At 40.4% G+C, this 9,912-nt stretch overlaps 1 protein-coding gene across 1 annotated transcript in view; it reads left to right on the forward strand.

The window, feature by feature from the left end:
- Positions 1 to 9,295, forward strand: part of LOC103396194 (phospholipid phosphatase 3-like) — a 10,614-nt gene extending 1,319 nt beyond the window's left edge. Inside the window, exons 2-6 of the mRNA XM_008334195.3 lie at positions 4,429 to 4,583; positions 7,696 to 7,976; positions 8,073 to 8,130; positions 8,225 to 8,401; positions 8,976 to 9,295. Coding sequence (XP_008332417.1) covers positions 4,429 to 4,583; positions 7,696 to 7,976; positions 8,073 to 8,130; positions 8,225 to 8,401; positions 8,976 to 9,104 — 800 coding nt within the window. The 3' untranslated portion in view covers positions 9,105 to 9,295. The remainder of the gene's footprint in view (positions 1 to 4,428; positions 4,584 to 7,695; positions 7,977 to 8,072; positions 8,131 to 8,224; positions 8,402 to 8,975) is intronic.
- The last annotated feature ends 617 nt before the right edge of the window (positions 9,296 to 9,912 follow it).

A 9,912-nucleotide genomic window follows, 5' to 3' on the forward strand; every position in this document is an offset into this window, starting at 1 on the left:
CAGGAATTGTTTTGATCTCAACATCTGGCACAAAAGTGTTTGAGTGTGTGTGTGTATGTGGGTGTATACACACGAGTGGAGTAATTAAAGGAAGTGGTAAGGTGAGACCTCTGTGAATGTGTGTTTCATTAGCAGTGGTGGATGTAATGTTAGGCAGCTGCAGAGCGAGAGGTTAAAAGTTGGATTTGCAGGTGAGACAACTTTTCACACTGCAGTATTTTTTTTAAAAAAAAGTTCTGTCCATCTCCATGGGTGTTAAACATCTGTCCTCTGTTAAATGACTTAACGATAGTTTTTACGCTGTCTATCTGACAGTTATTTTCAGTGTCTGTGAACTTATGTTCCAGCTGTGTTTTTTGTGATTTGAAGTTGTGATTTTTTTTTAAAGGGAACGGCCAGTGCTGTCCAGGGAAGATTTGTGCAGAAAAACTGCCTCCAATAACTGTTCATCCTAGAGAGCAACGTTAGAACAAAGCCAAATGGAAACCTTTTGCATTTTTGTATTTTTAATGAACACAGCAAACACACTCAAACGCCAAGAGAACAGAATGGAATTCATTATAATTTCCCAGGTGCCACATGCTTGAACATTTGATCCAAACCTTTAAATTCTCCACAACTTTGTTTATAAATCTTGATTAAGCTTCTTGAAGCAATATTTTACTTGGAATCTTATAATCTGTAACTCCTGAGCCAGCCTAGGTATTACTAGTACGTGATTGAGTTTGAAGAGGAACTTAATGCATGATGAATTATGTTGTATGTATATCTTGTGGTAGAACTATTTACTGGACATGGTCATAACATCCGCTGTCCCGAGAATTTTGATCTCAGATAGCAGGCAGCGTTAGTGCAGGCCTGAATGCACTCTAAATGCCTCCTTAGATCTGATTGTAAAGACCACATCGACAGACGGCTTTAGGACACACGTCGACACATTCTTGAACAAGCATCTGTTATTACTGACATTAGAATTTATGGACACATTCTTGAACAAGCATAGATGCAATCTGTTATTACTGACATTAGAATTTATAGAGTCATTAAGAGGAAACCCTTAGAAAGTCTTTTTTTTTTTAAGTCTAATTATTGAATCATACTTGTTTTTTGTCTGTATATTTTATACGCAAGTCCAGTTTGATCCTAATTTGTCAACAACAGCAGAAAAGCCATTAGCTTAATGTCAGGTGTGAGCAGCTGCACTAACTGTACTTTTCACATGTGTTGTTAATGGCACTTAATATTAATGTCAAAGCCAGGTCTAAAAGGGGCCATAGTGTTTCCTATGCCTTGGCCAAAGGGTTTGGCTCTGAAAGAGGGGCTGTTAATCAACCACACGTGCACCTGTGTTTTCCATTTTGTGAGCATGAGTCATGGCGACTCAGAGAAAAATCGGTGAAAAGCAGGGGGTTACTCGTTTTGTTGAATTTGTCTTTTACGCGAGTGGTGTTCAGATCAGCCGCAGGACGTTAGAAACTGCTGTGAGATTAAAATACAATTTTATAAAATTGTCTCAAGGTACATGGGGTAGTTGAAGTCTCAGGTGTCTGCTGTTAGAAAAAAAAAATCCTTGAGTGTGACTCGTATATAAAGTTTAAAGTAGGGGGGAAAAAAATTAAGCATCTAGAGATTACAATGCCAAAAACCTGCTTTTAGTCATTGGGAAAAGTAAAATATAATCAAATACATCGGGAAAATTAACAAAGAAGTAGAGTAAATGTGGTGGATAAGAGTTTAAAAATGTCAAAACTAAACTAAAAATTCTTCTATATTTATAGATGTTTGCAAAATATTATAGAAAGCCAATCGTAGTTAATAAAGTTTAGTACAAAAAAAATTGTACATTCTTGAAAGGTCAGCCAGAAAACAAGGATTTTCAAGAGTAGCTTAAAATAAGCAAAATACCCAAGACAACAACTAAACGGTACCTGGACTAGTTTAAAGTATTTGTGTTTCAGAACATATGGTATCGGTTGTAGCTAGACAACTAAAATGTACCTGGACCAGTTTAAAGTATTTGTGTTTCACTTATGAAATCAGAACATATGGTATCGGTTGTAGCTACGTTTCGCGAACAGCTCCAGTTAACTGTGCTGCATATTTGCGTGCCTTTACTTTGAATTGCAAAGGGTGGAGGTAGTTAATGCAGAACAGATGTACAATCATAAGGTGAACCGTAAATATCTTTTCCCTGTGATACATGTCCCTCTGCAGAAATGTACATTTTCCTGGAATTCATTTCAATTTTTTTTTTGAAGCCTCTTTGCAGGAAAAAAAAGTTGCAGAAACAGACATGGGGGCTGCTGTGAGTAAAAACAACTTCAACTGTGTGTACACCACAACTACCTCAGACTTACGCCAGACAGTGAAAGATCCCCACCAGTGGAAAAAGTGTGTCTGTTTATGTACGCAGTCACACTCGGTGTTTTGGCGAATGCCCTCAAAAAAATAGTTTCAATCCGCGAGATGTGCATTTAATCCGGTTTCCACCCAACCGGAGCTGTGTCGACCTGGGATAAAGGCTAACGGGATAGTTGTAGGTCATAAGTTTTCCACCATTTTTTTCATATGACCAGTTCAGAGGTGCTGAAATAGTCCTCATCCTTAGGCAAAACAGCTTGGTAGCAAAAGAAACACCTCATGTTTACAATGGAAACTGCAAAACCTTAAAAGAAAACTCCCTCCCACTGACGTGTTTGTTTCTTCTGAATTGATGTAGACTCCAGACCGAATTGCTGACTGATGTTGTGCTTGGCAAGGTTGCTTTAGGGAGTAGGAAGGCAGGAAGAGGAAAGGAGGGGAAAATCCAAGATGCCTTGTGCAGTGCTGATATTGCAGTATTTTGGCAGACGACTGGAGTCGATGATGGGACAAAATTAAAAACGCAGACCTGGAAATAAGTCGTTCTAGTTAGCTGCGAGAAACCTTGCTTGATTATATTGGTTCTGTAATTGTATTTTTAGCAGCATTTTCAACAGTCCTCCCAGCCAACGGCCTAGCAAACAATGTGTCAACTGCTTTGCAATAAGTTGATACCTGAGGAACCTTCACAGACAGAGCTTTAAATCAGACAAAACTATTGCTGTAAAAGCTTCAAGTCCAAGAGTAATGAGCAGATATTAATGGAAAGGAAATTAGCCAATCAGCTGGAATTCCCATGAAATGTCCGAGCCGTTTCCTGTTAGCTGAGCTCAACCCAGCTGGACCTTCAAAGGCCGGTTTGATGGAGGTGTTTTTGAGGGGCTAAACATCCACCGAAGCCTGTGTTGACATGTGGTTGTACACAAAAGAAACATGCCACCTTCCTGCCTCGGTTCGGACTTTTTGAAAGTTAGTTATTACAGCTTTTTGAGTTGTTTGCTTAGCAGCTAGTCATTTATATTGGTTAGACTTCAAATATCCCTTTTGAACTGATTTGAAGTTGGTTAGACTTCAGTCAGTCAAATATCCCCTTTGAACTGATTTGAATGTTGTTGTTTTTTTTTTTCTTCTACTAGACGTCTCAGGCATCTCTGGGTATAACCTTCTATCCCCAATTTCAAAGTCATTCACAGCTGCTGTTTGTAAAAATTCAGGAAAGGGGCCTGTCATTTCCCGGCCATAAGCGGTGTGTTTTTAATGTTGAAGATAAACACTGTTTCCTTGCCACCTAGAGTGGTGAAAGCCACTGGATCAGTTACTTCAACCAAGGATAATTGTGGGACTTTTTAAGCGTACTCAAAAGCATCTGAAAGGAAAGACAATATTCTGACAGAAGTGTAGTCTTTTTGGGGTTTTCTTGGGTGGCAATGTTGTTGTTTTTTGTTTTGTTTTTTTTGTCTCATGACCATATTTGATATGCATCCATCACAGCTAGGGATGTCCGATGTTAACTTTTTGCCGATATTGTCCAAACATTTAATTCCAATATCAACCGATAACGATATATGTAGCCGTTTTGGTTACATTTCATTGTGTGTCATAATGACGATACTGTTCTCAGTACTAATGAACCAATGGTTTCACTGTCAATTCAAAATTATTTTTAGGTCACACATTGTTTAGTGAAACCTAGGCATTGCGTTATCGGGTTTTCATCCTCGGAGGAAAAACCGATTTAAAAAAAAAAAAAAAATCTTACCGATACTACATAATTAAGCTAATATCCGCCAAAAATATCGGTTAGCCGTTATTATCGGACATCCCTAATCGCAACAATTATTTGCTAGTTAAAATGTTGCCCCCTGCTAGCCAGTAGGTACACAGATAAACGTTTAATTTTTAAGAGCGTTGGGTTGTCTTTACACTTTATCATTTATTCTGTTCATTTAGCCTCACCTAATATTTTAGGTAAAAATGATGATGTATAAAATCACGTTTTGGACGTTACTTACTCTTTTCTCTTCTGAAATGTTTGTATCCGCTCTCGTCGTGTGTCCAACCATGCAGTGGTGCTGGTTGCCGTGTTTTTGCACAAGTCTCCGTTGCCACCTTACCGGAGAGGATTCTTCTGCAGTGACGACAGCATCAGGCTGCCCTATAAGAGCAGCACAGTGACCAACACCGTGCTCACAGCAGTGGGCATCACTGTGCCGGCGGCCTCCGTAAGTCCTAGTGTGGTGCAGCAGGAGAGAGACGAGAAAGCACACTGATGACGCTCGCTCAATTCTCCCAGTGGTTGGTCTGACAAGACAAGACAACTCAAAAATGTTCTAAACATTCTAAATCTTTTACATGCTAATTATTTAAACGAAAATCCAGCTTCTCATATACCTGTACCCAAAACAGAATTCTGTCATTATCACGATATGATTCCCAAATAACAGCCACAAAATGAATTGAGCCAGTCGCAGGTGTTGCTCTCGTTACCTCCTGTTTGTACCTGCGACCTCTGTAATATGGGCATCATTAACCAGGCACCTCCATCTTTCTCTGCTATCCACCTCCACCTACCCCCCCCCCCACCCCCCCCACCCCCCCCCTCTTCCCCCCTCCCCCCCCCCCCCTCCCCTGTGCCTCATTAAGACAACACACAATTAAAGTGTGTGTGTATCAGTGTCAATCCCTGCTATTAGCACGGCTGCCTGAATGGCACTTGGCAGAGTTGAATCACAGCCTCCTCCTCTCAGACAGACAATCAGCTCACACACACACACACACACACACACACACGGTCGATGCCCAAACATGCTAACAGCTAATGAGCTGGACTCACACACTGACCGCGGTCAGCTGATCTGACGGCTGTGACACCGCGTGGACACCGTGTGGAGTCTTCACCTCCACGTCCTTGGACTTGATTCAACCTGTTGAATAATTTAAAAAAGACGTCACGTCACGTTGACCACAGACTCTGAGTGGACGGTGAGTGGGAGAGTCAGCTGCTGACTGGGGATTCTGGGTAATATCCTGGGAGTTCCAGTTCTTTTAGTAGAGCTGACTCTTTTCCTCATGATAACTTTCCTTCTTAGCAAAGGGTTAGCCGTGTCCAATTTTATATATGGTCTGTTGCTTAGAAACTTCCCAAAGCATGTATTTCTAAAAGTACTTTACCATGACAATATTAGCAACATTAGCATAGCACTCAGGTTTTCCATTAAATATTCCTGATGTTAACAGTATTAACTTCTAAAGTGTTGAGAATTATATATATTATGGATTTTTTTTAAATCTTTTGCAAAGTTCCCTGTGGTATTACCTTGTGATGGGAGTATGCTAACCCTAACCCGATATGTCGATACCTACACAGGTTTTCTTCCACATCTTTTAGGGTAACTTGCAAGATTGCGACATGCTAGCTTTTATGGTGCAACACCCGACCATGTCAAATTAAAGTGATCCATTCATGTCATGTGACCACTGACCAGAAGAGAGCAGTGTGTCCAGGACGTCACTGGGAGAGTCCTTAATGGACCTTAATGGTAGCAATTAAACTATGTAGGTTACATGGCGTAAAAATAATGTCATTTGTTGATATGTGTTTAAATGAAGATCGTAATTGAAGTTATTGCTTAAAAAAAAAAGTAATCATATCATATCGAATTCAAATCAAATTAAACACTGCCTTAATGATGCGTCGTTGCCATCAACATTTTCTCCCGCAGGAGAGCAGAATCGTGTGTGCTGCTTGAGGCCATAAACATGGGTTTTTATGGTGAGAAGTGGCTGCTCTGGCCCTGTGTAATTATGGTTGACGCAACGGTCGCTGGGTTAAATACTGTAATTGGTGGTGCAGAAATGTGGTGGAGGCTTAAACAAGAAGACCTAACCAAACATTTTGTTTTTAACCCTGCTTGGCAAAACTTGACGTTACAATTCCGACAGTACCACCTCTGCCGGAGCGCTTTTCGCACCCTTGCGTTTTTTCGGAACCAAGAAGGATCATTAAATCATTAGGGCGCTTGATTTGTACAAATCTTATGTAGCGTAACGTGCAAAATTGGAAATACATGCAAAACAATCATCCCATTCCCATAGATTTATTTCTTCTTTTTTTTTTACACGTGAAACCAAAGCATCAGATGTGTTTCAAGCTGGCTCCAAAGGCCTGTCTGGTGGAAACAACACACTCAATCATCTTGTTAAGTCTCCTGAAAGGGTTACCCCCCCCCCCGCTCTACAATTTAGAGTTTCCGAGATTGATCTAAACCTTCATGTCTCATGAAACCAAGATACTAACATGAGAGCAGCCAGACATCCCTCGTAGAACTGGAGAGGCTTTCAAAGAGAGGGAGTGGTGAAAAAAACACTACCGTGCCCCCGACATGTGCCCTCAAAGAGTCTGGCCACCGAAAAAAAATCTGACACGATGCCTAGCTCAGCATTTCTGCTGATTAGAACCAGCAGTGTCTCCCCCCACTCCCTCCCTCCCTTATTCCAGACATTATTTCTCATCTTACCTTCCTCACTCTCTACTTGTTTGCATTCCACTTTTTTTTTCTTTTTTGCTTTCTTTCTGCCCTCCTGTCCTTCTAGTTTTCCTCACATCCTTCCATCGTCTCCCTGTAAATCTCCCGCACTCTCTTTTTAGTATTCCTTTTCACTTCTTCCACTGGCGAGGGGGTAAAAGACCCTATAAAGCTATAGGGACGGTAGTATTAGAGCTGGAACAGCTGTTACGAGTTACTGCTATCCACTTACCCCACCCCCCCACTTTCAGATGGTAGTTTATTTACACATTTACAGAAAAACTATACATTTGACGACAGTCTCATCGACCTCCCACGTTTAGAAGTAGAAAACCGTGCCCAAACCTAATTAACTACAAAGTAGGTATTTTTGTTGCAAAAAAAAAAAAAAGTAACTACTCAAAGCTTTACATTTAAACTCTCGTGGTACGTTATTGTTTTTTAATAATACTGTTAATAGTACAGTGGAGCCTCGTAACTCGAGGAGCTCGTATCTCGAATCATTTTTTCCCAAATGAAATAACAGAAAAAAAATTAATCCGTTCCAGCCTTCTAAAAAACTCTTATTATTAGTGCTAATAACAATGGAAAAAACATGTGGTTTTAATTATGAGTTCTTACCTTCGAGACAGACGAAACAGTAGCGGATAACGGCGGTATGTGCGGAGGAGGTGGGAGGAAGGGAGGGAAGAGAGTTGGCCCTAACGTAGACACTTGATTCCATACTGTAACTTAGTAACTTGCATAAACTTACAATTAACTTGACTTATGTTTTTTACTGACATCAAGTTCTTTTATGCCACTCCAGATCATCATCGGAGAAAGCTACAGGATCTACTTCCTGAACGAGGGCTCCAAGTCTTTTGTAGGAAACCCCTACATATCTGCTCTGTACAAGCAGGTGGGAGTTTTCATCTTCGGCTGTGCCATCAGTCAGTCCTTCACCGACATCGCCAAAGTGTCAGTTGGACGCATGCGTCCGCACTTTCTCGACGTCTGCAAACCTGACTTTTCTACTATCAACTGCTCTTTGGGCTACATCACTGACTACCAGTGTCAGGGGCCAGAGAGTAAAGTTCAAGAGGCTAGGTAAAAAAAAAATTAAATTAAATTAAACGTAGAAAACATCTTATTTTTAGATTTAAAAAAAATAGACAAAAATACAATCTGCCCTGTGTCTTTCAGGAAGTCCTTCTTCTCCGGACATGCATCGTTCTCGATGTACACAATGCTGTATCTCGTGGTAGGTCGCTGGTTGTTTTGTTACACGTAAATCCCACGCGTACATTACATACGCAACAAAAATTGAAACCCATAACTGTCTCTCTTTACAACAGTTTTACCTGCAGTCTCGTTTTACCTGGCATGGAGCCCGTCTGCTGCGTCCGCTGACTCAGTTCACGCTCATCATGATGTCCTTCTACACTGGTTTGTCTCGTGTCTCTGACCACAAACACCATCCCACCGATGTCCTGGCAGGCTTCATACAGGGGGCCCTGGTGGCGTACTGTGTAGTAAGTGATTCATTTACTGTATACACAATGTTAAGCCGACACTTTCAAAGCTGCATGTTTAAACCTGTATTTATATTTATATATATATATATGTATATATGTATATATGTATAGTAACGTACAGTTGCTCTTAGAGACTTACAGCTAACTTCAAGGGTACTTCAAGGCTTTCCAAACAATGCAATAGTAATTAAAAAGAAATCTGTAACTGTCGGAAGTACAATTTTTGACCTTCTTGTTGAGGGCATTTTAGGTAGTCCACAGGGGTTAGCACGTTGGTAGCCCCTGATCTCGGACATAAAAACATCAGAAGAGTCTTAGAGACTTACACTTAGGAGCCATAATGAAGGGCAAAAACGACGCAAAAAAAAAAAAAAAAGCAAAAGTAGCTCAAAGTAATCCAACCAGCAAAACGTAAACAAAGCTATCATCCGCGTATAGTGCATAACGTGACGATGTTTTTATCGGCTGCGTTTACTAACTAGTTCACTCGCGAAATTTCGGAGGGACGACGACGACGGTGGTAAAATGTGCCTAATAATTTGCCTAATTTTTTTCCCTGTCTCTTTTACAGGTTTTCTATGTGTCCGACCTGTTTAAGGCCAAAGGCAGACGTACCGCACAGCTGCCAACTCCAGTTAAAAAAGATCTTGTTTCTCCCACAGACATCAGGGAACGAGGCAACCATCTCATCATGGCGTAGTGAATGCCGGAAAAAATGACTGTGTGTTTGTGTATGTAACTCTTTCTTCTACTATTCCCAGCACTACCATGGGTGAATGCTCGTAGTTGATAAGGAATCACGAGGGTGAAAAGGGTTACAGACGGACGTAAATCCAGTGCTGCGCTGTGCTGTGCTGTCTCTCACCAGACATTTAGAAGACGAAAAAAAAAGGTTCCTCTGCTGTCTTCCCCTTTGATGTGAAATAGAAAACTGGAACGACACATAGGTTGTTAGGTTAGCTCTGTTGTGCACTCACCCTCGCCGATGCACGTCAAACAAATTCCTGGATTTCAGGAAGGATACGATCTTGATTGGTTTTAATACACCAGTATGTACCGTGTACCTATGTACTGTATGTATATACATACATATGTGTATATATACAGTATATATATATGTATGTATACGTGTGTGTATGTATATATGTGTATATATATGTGTGTTGTTGTGTGTGTATATGTATATATGTAAGCATATATATGTATGTATATATGTAAGCATATATATGTATGTATATATGTCTTATATGTATAAATATTGACTGAGTTTTTTTTTTTTAAAGCACTATTTTAGCTTAAGTGTTTGTCACTACCACTTGAATGATACCTGAAGTGAAAGCTTTGTAAGCTTTTGTATGATTTTTTTTTTTTTATCTTTTTTTTTTTTTTTTAATAATGTGCTCCTGATAAGAGTGCGCATGGGTTAGAGCAGTTTCAGTAGGTGGATTTAAGATGCAGTAAGTGCAGTGCAGATTTGAGATGTTGGACATGGGCCTCCTTCTGCTGGC

Source organism: Cynoglossus semilaevis, chromosome 20 (assembly GCF_000523025.1).
Source record: "Cynoglossus semilaevis isolate Cse_v1.0 chromosome 20, Cse_v1.0, whole genome shotgun sequence".
NCBI classification, from domain to species: Eukaryota; Metazoa; Chordata; class Actinopteri; order Pleuronectiformes; family Cynoglossidae; genus Cynoglossus; species Cynoglossus semilaevis.